Raw genomic sequence first — 26,546 nt, 5'->3', positions numbered from 1 at the left:
AAAAAAAAAAGTAAACTCAGATAGCAGCTATACTAGGGGGGTGAGGATTTAAGAATATGGGTAACTAGTGGGGGTGAAGATTTAAGAATATGCCAGTGCCAAACTGTTTTGAAACACTGTGTTGTATCATTGAAACTAATATCAATTTTAAGAAATGGAGCAAAGACCTAAATGTAAGACACAAAACCATAAAAGTCTTAGAAGAAAACATGGGCAAAAATCTCTTGAATGTAAATATGAGCAATTTTTTCTTGGACAAATCTCCTTGGGAAGGGAAACAAAATAAAAAAATGAACAAGTGGAACTACATCAAACTAAAAGGCTTCTATACAACCATGGACACCACCAGCAGAACAAAAAAGGAACCTACAGTATAAGAGAATATATTCATAAACAATTTATCCAATAAGGGGTTAACATCCAAAATATATAAAGAGCTTATAGGCCCCCAACACAAAAAAAACAAATAATGCAATAAAAAAATGGGCAGAGGACCTGAATAGACATTTCTCCAAAGAAATACATGACAAGATGGTCCACATCGCCAATCATCAGGGAAATGCAAATCAAAACCACAATAAGACATCAGCTCACAATAGTCAGAATGTCCACTATCCAAAAGACAAGAAATAACAAGTGTTGGTGAGGATGTGGAGAAAAGGGAACCCTCCTACACCGTTGGTGGGAATGTCAATTGGTGCAGCCACTGTGGAAAGCAGTATGGAGATCCCTCAGAAAACTAAAATTAGAAATACCATTTGACCGAGCAATTCCACTTCTAGGAATTTACCCAAAGAAAACAAAATGCCTTATTCAAAAAGATATATGCACCCCTATGTTTACTGCTGCACTATTTACAATAGCCAAATATGGAAGCAATGCAAGTGTCCATCAGTAGATGAATGGATAAAGAAGAGGTGGTACATATACACAATGGAATATTATTCAGTCATAGAAAGAAAAGAAATCCTGCCATTTGCAACATGGATGGATCTAGAAGGTATTACACTCAGTGAAAGCCAGGCAGGGAATGACAAATACCATATGATTTCACTTATTTGTGGAATATAAATACAAAGCAAAACAGAATGAACAAAACAGCAGTATACTCACAGACAATGAGAATGGGCTTGTGGTTACCACTGGGGAGGGGCTGGGGTGGGTGAGTGGGGAGAGTGAGGGGGTAAAGGGGAAGAAAAATTCTCAATCATAATGTTGGCTGGTCACAGGGATAGTAGTACAGCATGAAGTATACAGCCAATGATTCTGTAACATCTTCCTATGTTGACAGATAGTAGCTGTACTAGTGAGGGTGAGGATTTAAGAATATGCCAGTGCCAAACTGTTTTGAACCACTGTGTTGTACAATTGAAACTAATATCAATTTTAAGAAAAACATGAACTAGCAGTGAAAGGAAAATCAGAACATCACACCTGTGTATCCAATGTCCCAAATTTTTTTCTTAGATTCTAGCCTGGTGCTGCATAGTCAGTCAACTATCAGTAACAAATGGAAACTACTGGAACAAAGCAGATAAAAATGTGAGCAGGACAGCAGGAGGTGGAAAAAGGAAGAAGGTAACAAATTGGAAGGAAGGAGTGACAACATTGTTGGATAATAGATTATCTTGCATAAAAATTATAAGAGGGCAAGAAAACTAATAAAGCAAAGAAAATCCCATGTACCTTCAGTAAAGACAACTAATGATAGGGCAACTTAAAAAGATAAAGCAAGCTAGCCAGCAATAGATGATACAAGTACTGACTCTGTGGCATCTTACTACACTGATGGACAGTGACTGCAATGGGGTATGGGGCGGGACTCTATAATAAGGGTGAATGTAGTAAACACATTGTTTTTCTTGTAAAACCTTCATAAGATTGTTTATCAATGATACCTTAATAAAAAAATATTTTAAAGAGAGAATACTGTTTATCCACCAAAAAAATTAGATCATTTAGATAATACAAACTTCTAGAAATACACAAAGTACCAAAACTGACTTAAAAAGAAATAAAAAAATCTCAATAGATCTATAAGAGATTGAATCAGTAATCAAAACCTCCCAACAAACAAAATTCTAGCACCAGATGCCTTCATTGGCGAATTCTACCAAACAGCTAAAGAATTAATATCAATCTTACTCAAAATCTTCCAAAAAAGAAAAGAGCAGGGATTACTTCCTAACATTCTACAAGGCCAGCATTATCCTGATACCAAAGCCAGACAAAGATGCCATGAAAAAGTAACACTACAGACCAATACCCTTAGGAATAAAGATACAAAAATCCTAAACAAAGTACAAGTAAACTGAATCCAATAGCACATTAAAATAATTATACACTATTACCAAGTGGGATTTATCTCAGGAATGCAAGGGTGGTGGTTCAACATAAGGAAATCAATGTGATATACCACATAATCATCTAAATAGATACAGAAAAGGCACTGGACAAAATTCAACACCCTTCATGATAAAAACCAAAACCTTGAAGACATTATGCTAAATGAGATAAGGTAGCCCTTTGTGACTACAAAGGACAAATTTGTATGATTCCACATACATGAGATTCCTATACGAGGCTCCTGTTATCAAATTCATAGACAGAAAGTAAAATGGTAAGCTGCCATGGGTCAGGGGAAGTAGTGATTAACAGGTACAGAGTTTTAGTTTGGGATGATGAAAAAGTTCTGGAGATAGATGGTGGTGATGGCTGCACAACAATGAAATGTACATAATGCTACTGAATTGTATACTTAAAAATAGCTAAAACAGTAAATTTTATGTTATATACATTTTACCACCATCATACACACACACACACATTCATTCTCTCTCTCTCTCTTTCTCTCCCACTTCCCTCTCAGCAAACCAAGAATAAAACATTCCATAACATTAAAAAGGCATTTGTGAAAAAATCCACAGTTCGATGGTAAAAGACTGAAAACACTTCCTCTAAGACCACTGCTATTTAACATAGTACTGGAAGCTCTAGTCAGAATAATTAGGCAAGAAAAAGAAATAAAAGGCATAAAAATTAGAAAAGAAATAACTATATATACAGATGACATGTTTCTATATATAGAAAATCCCCAAAAAACTACTAGAGCTAATAAATGGATTTGGCAAAGTTGCAGGATATGAGATCAACATAAAAAACTCAGTTGTGTTTCTATACACCAATGAACAATCAAAAAATGAAATAAAGAAAACAATTCCATTTATAATAGTATCCAGAGAATAGAATACATACGAATAAATTCAACCAAGGATCTGAAAGACTTGTACAGATCTTCCTTGACTTACAATGAAGTTATGTCCCAATAAACCCATCAAGTTGAAAATATTGTTATGTAGAAAATGCATTTAAGACATCTAACCTACTGAACATCATAGCTTAGTCTAGCCCGGCTTAACTGTGCTCAAAACACTTATATTAGCCTACAGTTAGGCAAAATCACCTAACACAAAGACTATTTTATAAATGAAGTTTTGAATATCTCATGTAATTTTATTGAATACTGTACTGAGAGTAAAAAACAGAATGGTTGTATGGTGAATAAGGTTGCAAATGTATTAGTTGTTTACCCTCATGATCACATGGCTGACTGGGAGCTGCAGCTCACCGCCACTGCCCAGCATCACAGAAGAATATATTACCATCTATTGCTAGCCCAGGGAAAAGATAAAAATTCAAAATACAGTTCCACTGAATGCATACTGCTTTCATACCATCATAAAGTTGAAAAACCATAAGCTAAACCACTGTAAGTGAGAGCCATCTGCACACTGAAAACTATAAAACATTGCTGAAAGAAATTAAAGATGACCTAAATAAATGGAAAGACATCCCATGTATATGGATTGATAAACTTAGTATTGTCAAGATGGCTATTTATAAATTTGATGAACTCCTTACTAAAATGACAATGGCTTGTTTTGCAGGAACAGAAAAGTCCATTCTTAAATTCATATGGAACTACAATGGGCCCTGAGTAGCAAAAACAATACTGAAAAAAAAAAAAGTAGGAAGACTCACACTTCCTAGTTTGAGAACTTATTACAAAGCTATAGCAATCAAAACAGTGTGGTACTGGCAAAGAATAGAAATATTAACCTATGGAATAAACCTAAGAGTCCAAAAATAAGACTTTAACATTTGTGGCCACTTTGTTTTCAATGAAGGTGTCAAGAAGATTCACTGGGGAAAGAATGAACAAACAGTGCTGAGACAAGTGGATATCCACTTTCAAACAAATGAAGTTGGACCCCTACTTCACTCTGCATACAAAAATTAACTCAAAATGGATCAACAACCTAAGTATAAGAGCTTAGACTATAACACTCTTCAAAGAAACCATAGGGTAAACTTGCACACCTTGGATTTGGCAACAGATTATTAAAGTTGACACCAAAAGCATGAGCAACAATAACAAAAAATAGATTAACATTGGACTTTATCAAGATTAAACACTTTTGGGAACCAAAGGACATGATCAACAATGTGAATACAGAGAAGACAAGTAATTACTCTATAGTATCTTACTACACTGATGGACACTGATTGCAATGAGATATTGGGGGGTGACTTGATAATATGGGTGAATGTAGAAACCACAATGTGGCTCACGTGAAATCTTCATAAGATTGTATATCAATGATACCATAATTTTAAAAAAATAAAAATAATGTAAATACGACCTACAGAATGGGACAAAGTATCTGCAAACCATATATGTGGTAATGGTCTAGTATCCAGAATACATAAAGAACTCTTACAACTTAACAACAAAAAGACAACTATGCAATTTAAAACTGGGCAAAGGACTTGAATAGACACTTCCCCAAAGAAGATATACAAATAGCCAACAAGCCCAGGAAAAGATATTCAACATCATGGTCATTAAGAAAATACAACACAAAACCACAATGACACAGTATACTCATGAGCATTGCTTTCATTAAAAAACAATAACAACAACAGAAAATAAGTATTGGCAAGGGTGTAGAGAAACAGGAACATTGGAACGTTTCTGGTAGGAATATAAAGTCGTTCCTCTGCTGTGTAAAACAGCTTGATGGTTCTTCAATAGGTTAACACACTGGATACCTATTAGAATGACCAAAATCCAGAACACTGACAACACCAAATGCTGACAAGGATGCAGAGCAACAGGAACTCTCACTGCCCGTGAGAATGCAAAATGGCACAGCCACTTTGGGGGACAGTTTGGTGGTTCCTTACAAAATGAAACATTTTATTATCATATGATTCAGCAATCACACTCCTTGTTATGTACCCAAATAAGTTAAAAATTATCTCCACAAAAACCTGCACACAGATGCTTACAACAGCCAAAACATGGGAGTTTTCAGTATGTGAATAGATAAACAAAATGTATTGCATCCAGGCAATGAAATATTCAGCACAAAAAGATACAGAGGAACATTAAATGCATATTATTAAGTGAAAAAAATCAATCTGAAAAGATTACATGTGATTCCAATTATATGGAGACAATAAAAAGGTCAGTGGTTACTAAGTGTTGAGGTGGGGGTGGGGGAAAAAGTAGGCAGAACCCCGAATTATTAGGGCAGTGATAATACTCTGTACAATACTATAATAATGAGTACATGTCATTATATATGTATCCAAACCAAATATAAGTGATACGGCACTGAGAGAGAACCCTAAGGTAAACTATGACTTTGGTGAAGAAACTAATACAATTATGTCAATAATACTTCCATAAAAAATGTCTACACAGAAACTTATACACAAATGTTTGTAAACAGTTCATGATCATTTTCCATTGTAAACATAATGCTATATCTAGCATTATTTGTAATAGTCAAAAGGTAGAAACAACCCAAATGTCCATCAATGTATGAAAGGACAAATTGTGATATATAATGTACAATGGCATATTATTCAGCATAAAAGGGAATGAGGTACTTAAGTATTGATACAGGCTACAGCTTGGATGAACCCTGAAATTCAATGCTAAGTATAAGAAGCCAGACACAAAAGGTCACACATTACATGATTCCATTTATATGAAATATCCAGAATAGGTAAATCCATAGAGACAGAATGCAAACCGGTGATTACCAGAAACAGAGGGGAGGGAAAAATGGGCAGTAATTGCTTAGCAGTTACAAGATTTTCTCTTGGGGTGATGAAAATATTTTGGAACCAGATAGAAGTGGTGGTTGCACAACACTGTTAACATACTAAATGCCACTGAATTGTACACTTTCCTTTTTTTTTTAATTGAAGTGTCATTGATCTACAATTTTACATTGGTTTCAAATGTACAACACAGTGAGTGGTTCAACAGTTACCCACCCACATTATCAAATCTTTACCCCTCTAGTTTAGTTACTATCTATCAATGTAGAAAATGTTACAGAATCAGTCACTATACTCTCCATGCTGTACTACCATCCCCATGATCAACTTACATTGTGATTGCAAACTATTGTGCCCCTTTATCCCCCTCACCCTCCCTCTACCTTACCCCACCCTACCTCTCCCCCACCCTCTCCCCCTTGATAACCACTTGTCCGTTCTCAGTGTCTGTCAGTCTACTGCTGTTTCATTCCCTCCATTTTGCTTTGTATTTATATTCTACAAATAAGTGAAATCATATGGTATTTATCTTTCTCCGCCTGGCTTATTTCACTGAGAATACACCCTCTAGATAATTCCATGTTGTGGCAATTTATTAATTTTATGTAATGTGAATTCTACTTCAACTTCAAAAAATTAAATGAAAGACAGGGAAAAATTTTTTTAAAGACCACAAAATTTTATCTTCTTTAATCGGTTTTTGTAACAGCTGTATTTTGGTACAATTCATATACTACATAACTCGCCCATTTAAAGGATACTATTCAACTGTCTTTAGTGTAGTCACAGAGTTGTGCAACCATCAACACAATTTTAGAACACTTGTATCACCAACACCCCCAAAAAAATGGTACCATTAGCAGTCACTCCCCATTCCCTCCTCCCCTAAGCTCTAGTCAACCACTAATCTACTTTCTGAATCTACTGCTTTGCCTACCTTGGGCATTTCATAGAAATGGAGTCATACGTTATGTGATACATTGTGGCTGGCTTCATTCACTCAGCATATTTTCAGGAAACCTTTATTTTAACAATAACTCTGCACCATGGGAGGGGGAAAAAGATGGTGGAGTAGGAGGCAGTGTGAAAACCTCCTCCCACACACACACCAAGGAAGCAACTACAGCAAATACAGCTAACCCTGAAAAACGACCTGAAGGCTGAAGAACAGACCACCTACGAAGAACTTCACCTGGTGAAGAAGAAACGACCATACAGAAAAGGAAAAAGTGGCAGAACCACAGCAATCCAGACCCCAGCCCTACCCCCATCCCAGCGCCCAAGCTAGAGGAAGAGGAAAAGAGCCCAGAGGGGATAAGCACTCACACACTCTGCAGAGCGGGCCCCTGAGATCTGCTCTGGGAAGACAAATCCGCATTGCATCGGCCTTTGGTGATTAGTGGGGCTGGACACCAGAGAGGTTTGGAGCACTCTGGGAGGCTGAGACTCCCGCCGCTTGTGGAGCACAGGCATGCTCCAGTGGTCCCGCTGAGACCCAACACAGAGGCAGCAATTTGAAAGATTTAACAGCAGTGAAAAAATTTACCTTCCTCCTTGAGGGTGGCCTAGCCCAGTGCCAGAGGGTGAGGGGTGAACAAAGCTCTCTCCACAGGAGAAAGGACAGGCAGGCGACACTTCTCCAGCCCGACAGGTCAGGCACTCATGGGAGCCCTGAACACACCATCCCCCTTGCTGGTGACTCAGCCCCAGGTGTTTCCCTGTGTACCTGCACTCCCAGTCTGCTGAGCCCAGCAATATCAGACTTTGGGCTCTCTCAGCCCCCTCAGCCCAACTGGGGAGGCACCTGCAAGAGCCAGCATTGGGCACTCCTTCTTCCTCAAGGGTAGCTGAGCCCAGTGCTGGGGAAACAGCTGAAGCAGCACAAGCACATGCCCAGGTGCCTCACTGCTGCACAACCCACTGCCAATTGACCGCAGGCCCACACCTCCAGCCCCAGTGCACCCTGCTGCCAGGTGACAACACACCTCACCTCCACAGGTCCAGCCCTGTGCCCACCCAAGAGCTGCATGACTGCCTCACCCACAAGGCTGCTGGGCAGGCAGAGGGCAGCCCTGCCCACAATGATCCCAACAGAAGCACGCCTACTTGGCTCACAAAGAGCCAGTTGAGGTGAACTGCCAACCATGGGGGAATGAGATAGACCACTCCTGGCAGACAGACATAAAGGGAGCCCGCCCATCAACCACCAAGAGCAACTCGGCACTGGAGAGTAAATAGTTCTGAGCTTCTGGGCACCACAGCAGGCCTTCTTTATAAAGGCATTATTCTCTAGACCAAGAAGCATAGCAGATCTATCTAATACAAAGGACAAACACAGAAACTCTGACAAAAGGAGGAGGCAGAGGAATATGTTCCAAACAAAACTAAAGCAAAGATGCAGAAAGAGGGATAAATGAAACAGATCACCAATCTTCTCGATAAAGATTTGAAAGTAACAGTCATAAATATGGTCACTGAACCTCAGGAAAGTATTCAGCTCAGGGATGACTTCAACAAAAGATAGAAGAGTTGAAAAACAGCCACTCAGAGCTGAAGAATACAACCGAAAAGAAACACTAACTGGAGGGAATGAATAATAGATTGCTGCAAGCAGAGGAGACAATCAATGAGATGGAAATCAGAGAACACAAAAACAACAAAGCTGAGGAACAGAGGAGAAAGGGATCTCTAGAAACAGAAGGATGCTAAGAGAGCTGTGTGACAACTTTAAATGAAACAATGCTCACATAATAGGGGTACCAGAAGAAGAGACAAAAGGGTAGAAAATCTCTCTGAAAAAATAATAGGTATGGTAACCACAAATCTAAAGCCTATAAAAGATACACAAAAAACTTTTTAAAAGAGAAATCCAATCACAGTGCTAAAGAAAATGATGAAATAGCAAGAGAGGACTATAGGGAGGAAGAAAGGAACAGAGAGGAACTACAAAAACAACCAGAAAACAATTAATAAAATGGAAATAAGTACATAACTATCAATAATTTCCTTAAATGTAAATGGACTGAATCCACCAATCAAAAGACAGAGTAGCAGAATGCATTAAAAACAAGACCCATCTACATGCTACCTACAGGAGACTCATTTCAGACCGAAAGACATACAAAGACTGAAAGTGAAGGGATGTAAGAAGATATGCCATGCAAATAATGAGAAAAAAGCAGGAATAGCAGTACTTACATCAGACAAAACGGATCTCAAAACAAAGAAAGTAACAAGAAACAAAGAAGGACAATTGATAAAGGGGTCAGTTCTACAAGAAGATATAACCATTATAAATATCTATGCACCCAATATAGGAGCATCTAAATACATAAAACAAACACTAACAGAATTAAAGGGGGAAAGAGATTATAACACCTTCATTGTCAGAGACTTTAATACACCACCTGCATCAATGATCAACCAGACAGAAAACAAATAAGGAAACAGAGGCACTGAACAATACATTAGATCAGATGGACCTAAAAGACATCTACAGAACACTCCAGCCAAAAGCAACAGGATACATGTTTTTCTCAAGTGTATATGGAACTTTCTCCAGAATAGATCACATACTAGGCTACAAAAGGAGCCTCAATAATTTAAAAAGTTTGAAATTTTATCAAGCAACTACTCATACCAAGTGGTATAAAAACAGAAATTACATAAAGCAAACAAAAAAGCCTACAACATATGGAGGCTTCTAAATAATCAATGGATCAATGAACAAACTAAAACAGAAATCAAGCAATACATGGAGACAAATGAAAACAAGAATATAACAGTCCAATATTTGCAGTACAACACAAAGGCTGTTCTAAGTGGGAAGTACATAGCAATACAGGCTTACTTTAAGAAAGAAGAACAATCCCAAATAAACAGACTAAACTCCCAATTAAAGAAATTAGAAAAAGAACAAATGAAATTCAATGTCAGTAAAAGGACGTACATAATAAAGATCAGAGCAGAAGTAAATAAAACAGAAAAGAATAAAACAATAGAAAAAAAAATCAATGAAACCAAGAGCTGGTTCATTGAGAAAACAGATAAACTTCCCTGCAGATAAAGTGAAGGTTCCTTTGGCCAGGATCCTCAGCTGAACCTAAACTACTTGATGATGTGCTAGCCTACTGATAGGCTACTGCTTCCACACCCTAGGCAATAAGCTATTATTGACTGAGTCACTATATAAAGAGCTCTGCCCAGTGTGCTCTGAGGCAGAGAGGAAGGAGGATTACAGACCTGCAGACTGTTGGATGCAGACATAATTCCAGTACTCAACCTATTGCTGGGAGAACAAGCCATGTAATAAACCCTTTCACACCAAGAACGCTCCATTGTCATTTCTCAGTCTCACTGAATCCATAGTGAACTTGCCCAGGGCTGAAACCCATTGGCAGGACACTCACAGCTGAATTCTACCAAACATTTAAAGTAGAGTTAATACCCATCCTTCTTAAAGTATACCGAAAAGTAGAAGAGGAGGGAGTACATCCAAACTCATTCTGAGACCAGCATCACATGAATACAGAAACCAGGCAAAGACACTACAAAAAAAAGAAAATTACAGACCAAAATCCCTAATGAACACAGATGTAAAAATTCTCCACAAAATATTACCAAAACTAATTCAAAAATATATCCAAAGGATTATCCACCACAACCAAGTAGGACTTATTTCAGGGATGCAAGGATGGTATAATATTTGTAAGTCAATCAGTATCACACACCACATTAACAAAAAGAACATTAAATGTTAATGTTAAAATTTTGTGCCTAAAAGGGCACAAAAATTCTCAATCATAATATAAGTTGGTCATGGGGATGGTAGTAGCTTGGAGAATATAGTCAGTGATTCTGTAACATCTCCCTATGGTGACAGATAGTAACTGCACTAGTGAAGGTGAAGATTTAGTAATATGGGTAACTGTGGAACCACTGTGTCATGTACTCGAAACCAAAATAAGATTGTATACCAATGATACTTCAATTTAAAAAAGCAAAGAAAAAAAGTTTGCACCATGTATTATAAGGAAAAAAGTAAGCAAAATATTAAAGCACAACTTATGAAAAGAATATTACTGAATACAATGGCAGATGAAGACTCAAAAACAGAAATCCAGTTAAGATGAATCTTTATAAAATACAAATCAGTACATCTGAAGCAAAACCATTATAAGATGCAGCAGGGAATAAGCAAAATTAGGGTAAAACATATACATTAGGGAAAGTATTTTCCAAAACAAATCGCTTGTCAAAGAGAACATTTGCCCTCAAAAAGGTGTGGGAAAATCAATCACAAGGTCTAATTAAAAGGAGAAACAAGAAGAGCAACGAATCATCGCCTTTGTATATACAAACTCTTCTGGTCAGCATTTCCTGAAATGTGGTCTCTGGAGTACCTGGATCAAAATCATCTTAGAGTTTGTTTAAAAGATAAGATTCCTGTGCCCCAGTCACCAAAGACAGACCCTGGAAACTATCTTTAGTAAGTATTTTAGATGACTCTCATGAATACTGGAGTTTGAGAATTAATTAACACAGATTAATGCAATTATTAAAAATGTTTAGTAAGAGTCAAGAGAATAGTGGTAAGAGCAAAATCATGAAAAAGAGGAAGATTTAAAAAAACAAAAAATACTTAAAATTTTGTTTGGCACATTGTGCTCTCAGGGAAAGAAGAAAGTGACGTTTTAAAACTCTTACGGCATTGATGTGGGAAAAGAATTCTAAATGTGTAAATATGCAAGCCCTTCTACTAATACTTATGATGACCATTCAGGGTATGACAGAGGAAAGCACTCCTTGCTGTAAAGTTACATGGTAGAGTGTGGGGAAGTTGGGGTTGCTATGGCCAAGATCTTCACTGAACTTAAACCACCTGATGATGTAACTGGCCTGTTGCTAGGCTACTGCTTCCATACCTTTAGGCAATAAGCTATTATTGCGCTATATAGAGAGCTCAGCCCAGTGCTCTGGGCGGAGGCAGAGATGCTAGTGCTCGACTGGGAGAACAAGCCAGGTAATAAACCCTTTCACTCCAAAGAATGTTTTGCTGTCAATTTCTTTGGTCACATTGAATCCATAGCAAACTTGCCCGGGGCTGAAACCCATTGGCAAGACAATTGACGAAGTCGGCAGGGTTCACTGTTGACCAAGGAAAAAGACAGGCTTCCCTTATGGGAGGAATGCTTCAGCAGGCTGCCCCTGTGAATGGGGAGACAGTGGATTGTCCCCCAATGGGTATGTGGTCTGAGCTGGCTTGCCTCTCAGAAGCCTGGGCCCCACCCCAGGACTGGAGGCAAGTGGAGGTGCTGCCTGAGGCAGTACAGATAGCCCTTGGTATAGTAAGTAGGTCTTTTGAGAGACAGAGTGCCCATGAGGCAGCAGGGACTGTGGGTTGGCTGCTTCTCACAGTATTAAAAAAGTCTACAGAAGAGAAGAACATGCTCCTGAAAAAGACTCAAGAGATGGCGGCATGTGAATGCAAGCTGCAACCTTCTGTGGATTCCCTGAAGAAGGAAATGGCATTGATGCGAGAGGAGGCAGCATGAGAACACTGGCACCGAGGTGCTGTTGAAGAGGTAAAAGATTCCTTACACAATGAGACAGCAGCGCTGCCAGGTGCTCTGAAGGAGGAAAAGGCCATCAAGGAAAAAGAAATTCCTGAGGGAAGCACAGGCAGAGGTGGCACGAGAACGTCAGCTGCAAAGCATTGAGGTGAAGGTAAGAGAGCTGCTGAAGAGTGAACTAGCATTGCTGCGAGGCACAGTAGAAAAGGTAAAGGTTATAGCAGAGGAGGCACTTGGGGGAGGGGAGAGAAAGGTGCCATCAGCCCCAGAAATGGAAGAACTGGAGAAGGATGAAGGGGTGGTGCCGGCAGCACTGACCCCTCTTGTATTGAAAGCTCGCCCAGTGGTTGTAAAGAAAATAAAGATCCAGCAGCTCAAAGTTCCCCAAGGAGAGGAGCAGCCTCCTCCCCAGGTCATGGAGCACTCTATGGTCTGCCCCAATACTCAGGCTGAGCTGGAGGATTTGGGCTCGTGGTTTAGGCAGAAGCCCTTAGAGTCAATATCAGCTTGGCTCCTGCATCTGTGGGACTTAGGGGTGGATGGAATTGTTCTGTTGGGATCAAGATGGGAAAGCTGGCTTCCCTGACAGTGCAGCATGCCTTAAGGCAGCGATTACAAAATGCACATCAGACCCCAGGGAGTCACTCCCTCCTCGACTGGCTTATGGCTGCACTTCGTGCTGTGTGGCCCAATCAAGGTGATCTACCATCCTCTCCTGTTAGATGGCAGATGTACACTGAGCTCCAACAGAGCTAGGCATAAGAAATGCCACCTATAGTCCAGAGAATTATGGCCCAGATGAAGAGATTTTCACTACTGGGATGAGAAATATTGTGCTTCAAATGGCTCCCACACCCCTCTTTGGGTCTCTAGTGGCCATTCTTTCCCCTCACTTAGGGTAGCCCGTAAGCGAGGTGACACGTTGTCAACCTCCGGGGATTGCCTTTGAGGTTTTGGGGCAACACAAAAAGCAAAGAAGGCAGTGGGAGTCGTCATGGTGGGTGCTCAAACAAAGCCACTTTATTCTGCACACAGTTGTACTTCTTATACTGCTATACTGCTAATTCATGGTTACATAAGTGTTTTAAGATGCACATGCATGTGGCCTTCATGGCCAGGCATCTGGCCTTCAAGGCCCTTATCTAGCTCCTTTCCCATAGGTACAACAGGTTTCTCAAGGCCAGACATATCTGGGGTGAAGCAGCGGGCAGTTGTCTTCATAGAAAGGTAGGGGACAGGGGGAGGGCCTTCCCTACACACATACAGTAGCAGACTTAGGAGCAGCTGAAGCAATGAGACCACAGAAAGAAATAAGGTCTGCCACTCACACAAAGAATTTAAAGGGCTCGTGAAGGTTATGAGGACCCAGACGTGGGTTGATTTAATACGAGCAGGAACAGATGGAAGGGAATTAGATGGAAAGTCAAATAGGATCTTACTAGAGCTATGGCAACAACTGAAACCAGAGCAGCAGTTCCAGCCATTAAGACCAAAAATGCCGAGGTCAGAGACAGATCCACAAGTTCAGCCTGTGTGTTTGCAAGACTTCCTGCTGGAGTGAGCCAACCTCACTCAAGCCCACACAGGAAGATGATTGGGGAACACAGTTTGACTGAGGGGAAAGTCGAGGTATCTTTCCCTCTGAGGGACCGGGGGTCACCGGAGGCCACATGTTGAAATAGCTATCCATTGGTCTCCAGTGAACATACAATGTGTCCTGGCTCTGGTGGACACAGGGGCTGAATGAGAATAATATCTTGCTGCCAGCAACAACTGCACTGAACCCCAGAGACTCCATTGAGTGGATGTGGCCTTGGACCTTTCGATACATGGACCAACGATGGCTCGCTCTCCTGCACTCTGGGGACATGGCCTGGAAGCTGGCCTCCTGGGTATTCCTGGAATAACAGCAGAGTGGCCCCCAAAGGTCACAGTAGTATATCCTGAACAGCCAGAAAGTAGGAGCATCTTACAGGGGAGTTTTGTTTTATCATTATGGCCAGTGCATGCACCTCCAGTAACACTATATACAGACCCCTGAGTAACCCCCATGGGGAGAGGAGTAAAAGTATGGTATACTAGATCTGGAAGGGACCCCCTTCCTGCTACAGTCCTATCACAGAACCATTCTCTTGCATGCATCCTACCTGATGGACAAGATTTGCCTATGTATCTTACCACCCCTAAGGTCTTTGTGGATTGGGAACTTCCTCTGGCTTGAGGATTATTATAATTTTCATTATTAGGAACCTCCTCTGGCTTGAGGATTATTGTAATTTTTGTTACCTGTATCAAAATCTTGTTATATCTTAATTTTTGTTATTATTTCTAAGTTGTTGTTTTCCTGTCACTGTTGTGGAATCTGGTTACAGTGCTCCAGCTTTCTCGCACAGGGACCATTGAGGAAGACTGAAAGTGTGTAGATTGTAAGGCGAGAATCCTGGAAGGGTGGAGTGTGGGGAAGTTGGGGTTCCTATGGCCAGGATCCTCACTGAACTTAAACCACCTGATGATGTAACTGACCTGTTGCTAGGCTACCACTTCCACACCTTTAGGCAATAAACTATTATTGCACTATATAGAGAGCTCGGCCCAGTGCTCTGGGCAGAGGCAGAGATGCTAGTGCTCGACCTACCACTGGGAGAACAAGCTGGGTAATAAATCCTTTCACCCCAAAGAAATTGCTGTCAATTTCTTTGGTCACATTGAATCCACAGCAAACTTGCCCAGGGCTGAAACCCATTTGGCAAGACATAGAGACAACATGTAGCAGTTGTGCAAAACGTCTGGTGACAAGGTTGATGATGTTTTCTGATAAGTACAATTATTTATTTATCTTTATCCTAAATTCTGATAACCTACACAAAAGCAAATTTTTTGCAAAAGTTTACAGGAACAAGAGCATAAATTGTCAAATATTATGTCAGATACTGACGTGCAAGATCAGGATTGTGTCATTTACTTCCAGACCAAGTCAATCTCTACTTTTATGGTCAGACTTACATAAATAAGGAGAGGCAAAATTGGAGTGAAAATTTCTCAAGAGTAAGAGTATCATGGTACCACTCAAATTTTCTTGCAAGTCACTAAAATACATATACATGGATAGACTTTATGATTCTTACTGTAAGCAAAAATTCCTGAAGATGAAGTATTAAGTTCTGATTCAAAATTTAACTTCAATAAGGAGAGCCCACTTTGATTTAGCAGGGATAAAAAAAGGAAGTTTATATTACATAACTCTCAAGATGATCTCATTATCACAATGCAAAATTTGTCCACTTTCCTCATAAAAAGCATTATTGCCTCTAAACTCATAAGCCCAATTAAAGTATTAAATTCTAAGTCTCTTATTTAAATTAAGCCTATGCTTTTGGAAACCCAATTATATTCCATCTAATCCTAAAATACAGATGTTTCAGTATTTCCAGACATGATTCTTATACATCTTATAAATGAAACAAACTACACTGGGGGACTGAACTAGCTAATGCATATAAATAAATTACATGGGAAGTTATGCTGCCTTCAAAGGAGATTTTTATTTATTATCAACATTTGGCTTGATACATGAAGGTCTACAAGTATCTAAAAGTTCTCTTTGACATTTTTTCATTTCATAGCTTGTTTTAAAAGTCAGAAACTTTAGGATTAAGTAAAGCCTTAAAGCAGGCGAGCTACAGATGGGTGAACTTCATCACCAAGGTCTCACATTTCCTTTCAACAAGCGGTCAACCAACATTCATCATTAAGTTCCAGCTCTCAACTCCCCAACTCCCTAGTCATCCCTCACACATTCAATGTGCCCCCTTCTTGACAGAGGTCCACTCTATCCTACCCACACATACACATACACCATGAGTCTCCAAGTCTCCCACATTGGCACAACTGCCTGTCAACATTCATCTGGTTGCTAAACAAGGGTCATTTGTCCTTCTTCCACTGATCTTGAGCAGACTTGACACTGTCTATAATCTCCTGTTCCATTTCTTCCACAATACTCACTACTCAAAGCAACAAAACAAGTCACTTTTCCTTCACCGCAGACAGCTCCTTTAACGCTATACACCTCCTCCCTCCTCCCTCGTGCCACCCTCTTATTCTCCGAAGGTGCAGGGTGGGAAAAATCTCACTCACCTCATGCTATAGGCACCAGCACCCAGTTCCTGGCCGATCCCAGACAGACTCGCATCAAAGTCCTGCACCAGCCCAGATTCAATCACTTCATCGGTCAGAGGCAGCTTCAGAGCCCAGGCCATCCTGGCGCCTTCCTTGCCCCAGGAGACACCGTTTCTTGCACAGAGGCAAGTAGTGTGATTCTACCCAACGGGGGCAAAACTGTAGAAAACTCCAAACCAAGATCTCCCACCAACCACCCACAAGCGTGACCAGCACAGTCTGCACAACTAAGCTGCCGGGACTTCCCAAATCCCTCCCACACAGCTCTCTGGAGCCGCGCGAGGGTCCCTTTGCTTCTCCAAAGGCAGCCCCGGACTCCCCCGTGGTGGTCACTCACTGCTTTCCAAACAGACCAACAGCAGCGACCCGCAGCCTACCCAGCGCTGCCACGCCGCTGTTGCACCTTCCCTCCCGCCCCCTGCTGCTGGAAGCCCCCTCCCTCCCGGGACCCACTCTCTGTTTCCCCTGCAGGCCTCGCTTCCGGTCAGTCCCAAGATCACTTCCGGTCACTCCTGCTCAACCCCACGGCTCTTAGAACCAAATGCAGGTTGCAGCCGGGCCAACTCCCCGCCCTCTGCAGCCCCACGGGGCCTGAAAACACAGAAAGGGAAAGTCTAGCACGGGCTGGAAACCCAGACTCGCCAGTCCCGGGTACCGCCCACCGCCGCAGCGCCAACCAATCACGGGCGCCCTCTTCCTTCGCCGGCTCTGAGAACGTGACGTCATCCCGATGCTCGCCAATGAAGAAGAGACTTCGTCAGCCTGGGCAGTGAGGATAGGTTAGATACGCCACCGCTCTCCGCCGCGCAGGTGGGCTGGGCGATGTGGGCGTTGACCGGCATGAGTCAGGTGTCCGGGATTAAACATCACCCACAGCGCTACCTGAGTTCTGGCGTCCGCTGGGTACCGAAGTCTGTACCCTAAGGCGTAGGTGGAGACCTCGCTCTAGTCTTACTCAACCTATACCCACCTCTGGCGGACTCGACTGTTTCCCAGACGCTCCGTAAAGTTCTCGTTTGTTAGTGAAATCTTCATTCTCCTTAAACTCACCTCTGCGGAGGTCTAGACTCCGTTTAAATGCCATTCTCTCATAGACAAGTTATCTTCCGCATTCTCCTTCATGCATTTGAACAGGAAAGCATGAGAATGGTGAAAGTGTGGTGATTTTTAAAAGGTGGTGGTCTGAAGATCACGATTTGGGCTAGCAGTCTTCGGTTAATAGTTTGCTGACTTCAGAGTAATTGTTTAATCTCACTGAGATTTTACTTTCTCATTTGAAAAGTAGTGATAACCATTACCTACTCTACCTTCCTCCTTTGAGGATTAAATAATAATGTCCATTGTTGTTTTTTTTACTATTATATTTTATTAAAGTATAGTTGATATACAATGTTATAGTGGTTTCAAGTATACAACATAGTGATTCAACAGTTGTCTATGTTATTAAATGCTCACCCTAAATAGTGTTATTGTCTGTCAACATAGAATGATATTACAGAATTATTGACTATATTCTCTATGTTGTACTTTAATCCCCGTGACTAATTTATATTATGATTAAGACTTTGTACCTCTATCCCCTTCACCTGTTTCACCCACCCACTCCTTTCTCTCCCCCATGGTAGACACCAGACCCTTCTCAGAGTTTGAGTCTATTGCTGTTTTGTTCTTTTGCTTTTTTTTAAATATCCTACATAAAGTGGAATCATACAGTATTTGTCTTTCTCTGCCTAGCTTACTTCACTTAGCATAATACCCTCTAGATCCATTCACGCTGTTGCAAATGGCAGGATTTCTTTCTTTTTTATGGCTGAATATTATCCCACATATTTTTCCACTCATCTACTGATGGACACTTTGGTTGCTTCCATATTTGGCTATTGTAAGTAATGTGGCAATAAACATAGGAGTGTATATGACTTTTCTAGTCAGTGATTTTTGTTTTCTTTGAGTAAATTCCCAGAAGTGAAATTACTGGGTCATATTTCTATTTTTAGTTTTTTGAGGAACCTCTGTACTGCTTTCCATAGTGGCTTGATCAATTTATATTCCCACCAACAGTGCAGGCAGGTTCCCTTTACTCCACATCCTCACCAACACTTGTTACTTCTTGTCTTTGGGATGGTAGCCATTCTGACTGGTATGAAGTGATTTCTCATTGTAGTTTTGATTTGCATTTACCTGATGATTAGTGCTGTGGAGCATCTTTTCATGTGCCTGTTGGCCAAATGTATGTCTCCTTTAGAAAAAAAGTCTATTCAGGTCCTCTGCCTATTTTTTAATTGGGTTACTTGGGGGTTTTTTGGTGTTGAGTCGTAAGAGTCTTTATATATTTTAGATATTAGCTCAGATATATCATTTATGAATATATTCTCCCATACTGCAGGTTGCCTTTTTGTTCTGTTGATGTTTTCCTTTGCGGCACAGAGCTTTTTAGTTTGATGTAATCCACTTGTTTGTTTTTTCTTTTGTTTCCCTTGCCCAGGGAGACAGACATATCCAGAAAAAAAATATTCACACATGTCCAAGAGATTTTTGCCTATGTTTCCTTCTAAGAGTTCTATGGTTTCATGTCTTACATTTAGGTCTTCAATCCATTTCAAGTTTACTTTTGTGTATGGTATTAGATAGTGATCCAGTTTCATTCTCTTGCATGTGGCTCTCCTGTTTTCCCAACACCATTTGTTAAAGAGGCTAACTTTTCCCCATTACATATTCTTGCTTCCTTTGTCATATATTAATTGACTTTATATGCATGGGTTTATTTCTGGGCTCTCTATTGTGTATTCTATTCCATTGATTTTGGGTCTATTCTTGTGCCAGTAACATACTGGTTTTTTTTTTTATCTGAAATCTGAAATTGCTTTATATTTTCTTCGTTAAAGATTTTTTTTATTAAGGTATTATTGATATACACTCTTATGAAGGTTTCACATGAAAAACAATGTGGTTACTACATTCACCCATATTATCAAGTACCCCTCCATACTCCATTGCAGTCACTGCCCATCAGTGTAGTGAGATGCCATAGAGTCACTATTTGCCTTCTCTGTGCTACACTGTCTTCCCCATGATCTCCCCCACACCATGTGAGTAGCATACTGTTTTAATCACTGTAGCTTTGTAGAATAGCTTGAAATCAGAGAGCATGATACTCTCCCAGGTTTGTTCTTTCTCAAGATTGTTTCAGCTATTCTGGGTCTTTTGTGGTTACTCCCATATATCCTGCTGTATAGGAGAATATATTCACAAATGATATATTTGATAAGGGGCTAATATCCAAAGCATATAAATTTTAGGATTATTTGCACTAGTTCATTGAAAAATGCAATTGGTATTTAATGGGTATTGCATTGAATCTGCAAATTGCTTTTGGCAGGATGGCCATTTTGACAATATTAACTCTTCCCATCCATGAACATGGATAGCTGTCCATTTATTTGTGTCTTCTTCAATTTCTTTCATCATTGTCATAGTTTTCAGAGTACTGATCTTTCACCTCCTTGGTTAAACTTATTCCTAGGTATTTTACTATTTTTTTATACAATTATAAATGGAATCATTTCATTGATTTCTGTTTCTGCTAGTTCATTATTAGAATGTAGAAATGCAACAGATTTCTGCTTATTGATTTTGTATCTTACAACTTTAATGAATAGTAATGTCCATTGTTTATTGAGCATCAACTATATACCAGGGACTTTATTACATTATCAGTAATCTTCAAGACAATCTTATAACTAGAATTATAGTTCTAAAGGTAAATATTCTGACCCTCATTTTACCAATAAGGAGAGAAAGCTAAGGGCTTAAATTGGCCAGAGCTAAATTGGTGTGCCTTCTTCAGAGCTGATTACAAAGCCTGACATTTTCACTACAAGGCATTGCCTGTATGTGAAAGTATTGGTTCATTGTTATATTCCATTTTTTTTACAATTTATCTTGAGTTGTATACATGTGCCTTTTCACTAGACTATGATATAAAGAACAGAGAATAAATCTTTTTCAGGCTTATGTTATTGTGTTCTAAACATCATCTCCTAGTTCCCACATTCAGTAGGACTTTTTTTTAACAAAGCTTATTGATTTACAAAAAGAAAGAAGTTGCCATAAGTTGACAGCATGCTAGCAGTTTCAGCCACAGGTTTATCTCTTTGAGATAAGGCTTACCCATCTTCTTACCTTACTAATAAGCCCTGGCATTCAAGTCTTGGTTCATTCCTGGGACATTCATTATCTCTTCAAGCCATTTTTTCTTCTCTTGAGCCAATTTTATATCAGAACATGTGTTTTTGGGTAAAGGAATGGGTCCTGGGCTCAGAGACTAAAAGAGATATCATACACCAAAATCTTTTGTAAACAAGCACTGTATCCAGATTATTTCAATACACTTAATACAGGAAGAACCATGCATTGTTTGAACAACAGCTCCATCACTAGATGCATAATCTGGGCAAGTAACTTTACATCTCTGAACCTCAGTATTTTAATCCATAAATTAGTGAAAACAACACCTTCTCTTAAAATTGTTGTGAGGATTAGATGAAGTGCCAAGATACCACATAATTAGTAATTATTCAATAAATGTTAGCTCCAGTCTCCCACTAGCTCATTTCCATTTCTCTGTTAATATTATTTACTATTTAAAGACATTAGCTTATCTTATATGGTGTGTTAGGGTTTTAGTATCACTTTAATATATATTGTCTCATTTAATCCTCAGAACTTTTTAATCTTATTTTTTAATGTGAAGAAACCAAGACTCAAAGAGGACTGAGTGATCAAGCAGACTACAGCCTTCTCAGAAATTATCCTGAAAATTATTCTGTGATTCAGCAACTCTACACTACATGTATACCTAGAGAACTTTTACACACTACATATCAGGAGAATGTTCATGGTGGCACTACTTATAGCAGCAAATAGAGCAAAACAAATGTACATCAACAAGAGAAAGGATAACTGGAGTGTAATAGAATATTATACAGCAGTGAAAGTGAATAAAGCTGCTCTCAGACACATGAATAAATCCATCTTAGAATTATGAGGGAAATGCAGAGTCCTCATACAGTGTAACATCACTTTTTAAAGATCAAAACTCAGAAAAATTAAGCAACATATCATTTAGGGACATATACATGCCTTCTTTCAAAAAGGAATAAAGTGATTAACACAACTCTGGATAAGGAAACTTAGGGGAGCAGGCTAAGGGAAGAACTCAAAAGTAGCTCCAACAGTAGTAATAGTTTACTTAAGTGAGTGATAGGTCCATGACTGATTGTTCTATTATTACACTTGATAAATTGCAGAAACTAATGTACTTTTGCATGTGTAAGAAATATTATATAAAGTAGCAGCTGAACCAGGAAATACACTCTAGCTCCCTGATTCTCTTAGCTAGGCTTTGTGTACAATGATGCCTCCTCACTGATGATAGAGCCCTAGGAATGCACAGATACAGAGCAAATGGTAGCTAATAATAATAATAAGCTCATATTTACTAAGCCCTTCCTAAGTGCCAAGCCCTGACTAGGTGCTTTCTGTATATAATCTCATTTCATCCTCACATCACCTCTGTAAGGAAGGTACCATTATTAGAGTCATTTCATAGATAAAGAAACTGAGGCTTAGAAAAATTAATTGGCTTGTCCAGGGTCACCAGCTTGAGAATAGTGACATCTGACTGACCACTGACCATGTAGTCTGGGCATCTAAGCATCATGTCAGTCTGTCCTGTGAATGGTTATAACCTATAAAAGATCTGCTTCCTACCTATTCATCTTTTCTGAGATGAGTTTTGGGGCTTGTAGAGGTAAGAATATGGAATTTTCAGAGAATTTTGCCCATAAAAGAATATTGGACAAAGCATGTTTTCTCATATGCAGAAAAATAGGTCAAAGGAAAAATGGATTTAAAATAAAACAAAGAGTGTTCATATTAGATGTTTGGAAGAGATAAATGTACCATATCTAAGGAGCTCATGGAAAATATTTAGAAACAACAGACACGTACTTCTTGGAAATGTTTAAGCCCAAGTTTAAGTCCTGAACCAAAATAAAGCCTTCACAAACGCCCTGCTTACCATTTATTAATTCTAAAACAAATGGAGGTGAAACGAAAGGTGACTCCTAAGCCTAGGCTGCCCTCAATTGCAATGCAGGTCAGACATGAGATATGTCCTGGAGCTCAGAGCTCCCTGAGGGGAGAAGACTTCACGGACTGTCCATCCCTGGGATTCTGTGACTGGGGCATGGACTTTTCCTTCCTCTCCTTTCCCCAGTGTGACTCTGAGTGAAATGAGTGCCAGGGCCAGAAATAGGGATCCCAGGGGAAGCTCTGAGGGTTCTGCCTCCAAAAGAAGATCCCCAGCAAATCCAGCAATGCCTATCCATAAACAAATTTTTGTACCCATAAATTCATCCTGTAACAAAAAGCATGGACCCTAGTAGACAAACTAAATGTGACTAATTAACCAGAGTATCTGTGGCACACAGTTCCAAATCTAGTGCTCTGGACCATTGGGTGACCTTACAGCTCACAGTGAAGGGTTCATTTCCCTAGATTAGGTCCTGAAACTAGACACTATTTAGAGTGATACTGAAGGGGTTCAGAATGAGCTTTCCCAAAATGTGCTACTTTGGCATGTGGGTTAGTTTGAACTGAAGTCAATCAAAGCCCAATAGACTCAGAAAGAGCTTTTACTTCCCCCTTGACTACCTAAAAAATTTAGATGGAGGGCCTGGTCCAGGAAGAAAACCATCACCACAAATAACTACAGAGAACATGTGTTTTCCAAACATTTGCTCTTCCCATCGTCCTGTAAATTGTCTTCCTCCCTGTTGAAGTCTCAGACCCCTACCCCTTTCTCCTTAGCTCAGGAGAAGGGGTGAGCCTCAATTCGCTGACTTCTGGTGGTTCTCATATTCTTACAGGCCTCCCATACATACATAATTAAATTTGTTTTTCTCTTGTTAACCTGTTTATGTCAATTTAATTAATAGACCACTATAAGAACCTAGAAGGGTAGAGGAAAAATTCTTCCTCTCCTACAGAACACAACAGGGCTTACCCTGGTGGGTGGAAACATGTGGAAGTCCTACCAGAATGATCAGGACAGACAGCAATCCCAAAGTCCCACCCTGTATGGTCTAAGGTTAAGAACACAAGCTTTAGACACAGCCTACTGGGTTAAGATGTGGTTCCGCTGCTCACAAAGCAACCCTGAGTAGATTTCTCAAGTTCTCTGTGCCTCAATTCCTCATCTGTAAAGTGGGTATAGTAACAGTTCCTATTTTATAGAATTATGGCGAGAATTAACAGAAGTAATGCACAGTAAGTCTTTAGAAGACTGCCCAGCATACAGCCAGTGTGGTCAGTAAGGATTAGCTATCATTAGGATTGACAAAAAGGGAACCTTAGCACCTATCCTGCCTACCTCAAGACAAATCAATTCTCTCAGGCTTGAGGGCTCCGGGTCCCTGGATCAGCACCCATCCATCCCCCAGGCTTCCCTTCTCACTTACTTACTCAAGTCAGTCACTGGTGCTGGATTCCAGTCAATCACTGGGCCTTTTCCTCCAGGTACAGGAAGAAGCACTGACCTTTTGAGACACTGAACATCTAGCTTCAATTCTTCATAGCTTCCCTACTTCCCACCCAGGGAGCGTGTGAGGCCCAGTCTGGCTTCTTTGAAGAACCCTACATTGAAAGAAAAGGAAATCAAAAGTTTTCCCAGCCACACAGCTCCCAGTAACCTCAGGTTCTCAATCCCTCAACTCTAGTCTAGAAACCAGCCCGCATCTTCTCCAGTCTGTAAAAGGTCCATCACAGCTGTTCACGGCACAGTGGACATCTGGGATCTTGTGGTGGATAAGAAATACATATATTGGGTGGTTCAGATAACCAAAATATATTTCTCATATATATTTGTCTTAATCCACAGTTCACAGCACCCAAAACACTTGGAATTTCCTAAGAGCAATGGGAGCAGCTTTTTTTTATATTTGGTCTTTAGCCCTCAGCCCCCAAAAATGCTTCAGAGCCACAAAGGTGAAACAGGTGTTCTATTATTCATAACAAGCTGCCCTCCACCACAACCGGGCTTATCTTAATGAAGGTAACTTTTGGAAAGCACCTGAGGATGGAGGCTGGTTGTTAGGGGAAATAAGCACAAATAGTTCAGTCCTATTCCCTAATTTCTGGGGAGGGGAAATGGGCTGGAGATTGAATCAAGCACCACTGGCCAATGAGTTAATCAACCATACCTATGTAATGAAGCCTCCATAAAAACCCAAAAGGAGGGGGTTTGGAGAGCTTCCCGGATAGGGGACCAGAATCCTTCCATGCGCCAATGTGCCAGGGCCCCAGGCTCTACAAGGACAGAAACTCCTTTGTTCCGGCCTGTACCCTGTATCTCTTCATCAGGTCATTGATTCATATCCCTTAATATCCTTTGGAGTAAATCAGTTTTCTAGTGAGTAAACATTTTTTCCTGAGTTCTGTGAGCTATTCTAGCAAATTAATAGAACCCAAAGAGAGAGTCGTGGGAACCTCTGATTTATAACCAGACGGCCAGTAGTGCAGGTAATGACCTGGAGTTACGATTGGCATCCTGAGTGGGTGGCGGTCATCGGAGCCTCCAGTTTGTAGCTGGTCAGTCAGAAGCACAGGTAACAGCCTGGGTTTGCAGTAGGCATCTGAAGAAGAGGGCAGTCTTGTGGGCCTGAACCCTTTACCTGTGGAATCTGATGCTGTCGCCTAGTACATAGTGTCGGAATTGAGCTGAATTCTTGGATACCCAGCTGGCATCTGAGAATTGCTTGTTGGTGTGGGGATGCCTCCACACACACTGCAATTGGGTCCCAGAACCCAAAGAACATCCCAGATCTGGGAATAGAAACTGCAGTTCCCCCACAAACCCAGCCCTCTTCCTTTAAAGCCTTCCTGGGCCAACTGCCAGGAACCACACTCAACTGGTCTGAGCCAGAGGTATCAGTTTTCACGGACTCTTCTGGTGGAAGCTGCTGGGAGCTGCTTCTCTCCAGCCAGGGCCGGATTCCAGCATATCACAGTCTATCTCCTGCATAGCTAGCAGAATCCTCTGTACCTGCTTTCTCCCCTAGCCTGAAGCCAGGAACTCCACCCCTTGTTTCCTTGAAGGAGAGGGTAGGAAAATCATTCAGTCATCTGACATTTATCAAGCTCTCTGTGTGCCTGGGTGCTGCGGTGCCACAGCCTGGTGTGGGAAGATAATATTAAGGCTATGAGAACTATGCAGAGGTAAGTTGATGCTCCTATTAGATTTTTTGCCTCATCATTTCATAGCCCTGTAAAATTTCTCTGATCCCTAAGGTTACATCACAACCTTAGACATCCACGGTTCCATCACTGAAGGAGATGTCTTTGCTCTCACCGGTTTACATTATGTAACCCAGACCTCATTAATATTAGGTAGGTTGAGATGGGAGGAGAGAGGGCTGCAGGGAGCATGGTATGAACCCTACTCCTAGGGAACTGACAAGTATACACAGACCTTTATTTCAGCCTTGCTCTCCTAGCTCTAAGTTAAAGTGGCAGGCCTGCTCCTAATGTTTGCAGGCTTGGGGAGGAGCACAAATGAAGGCCCACTTACCATATACCTACATTTTTATGAAATATAAG

The 26,546-nt window shown here is 40.5% G+C and overlaps 1 protein-coding gene across 6 annotated transcripts in view; it reads right to left on the bottom strand.

The window, feature by feature from the left end:
- Positions 1 to 17,540, bottom strand: part of TFCP2 (transcription factor CP2) — a 70,367-nt gene extending 52,827 nt beyond the window's left edge. For 3 of the 6 annotated variants that reach the window (XM_017667692.3, XM_036992445.2, XM_036992446.2), the window contains exon 1: positions 16,845 to 17,540. In XM_017667692.3, coding sequence (XP_017523181.1) covers positions 16,845 to 16,966 — 122 coding nt within the window. In that variant the 5' untranslated portion in view covers positions 16,967 to 17,540. The remainder of the gene's footprint in view (positions 1 to 16,844) is intronic. The other 3 variants (XM_017667683.3, XM_017667706.3, XM_017667698.3) reach the window with 2 other exon arrangements.
- Positions 17,541 to 26,546: the final 9,006 nt, after the last annotated feature.

This window comes from Manis javanica, chromosome 10, assembly GCF_040802235.1.
Source record: "Manis javanica isolate MJ-LG chromosome 10, MJ_LKY, whole genome shotgun sequence".
Lineage (NCBI taxonomy): Eukaryota > Metazoa > Chordata > Mammalia > Pholidota > Manidae > Manis > Manis javanica.
Note: the sequence above shows the minus strand (reverse complement) of the source record. Positions and strands in the feature narration are given on the sequence as shown.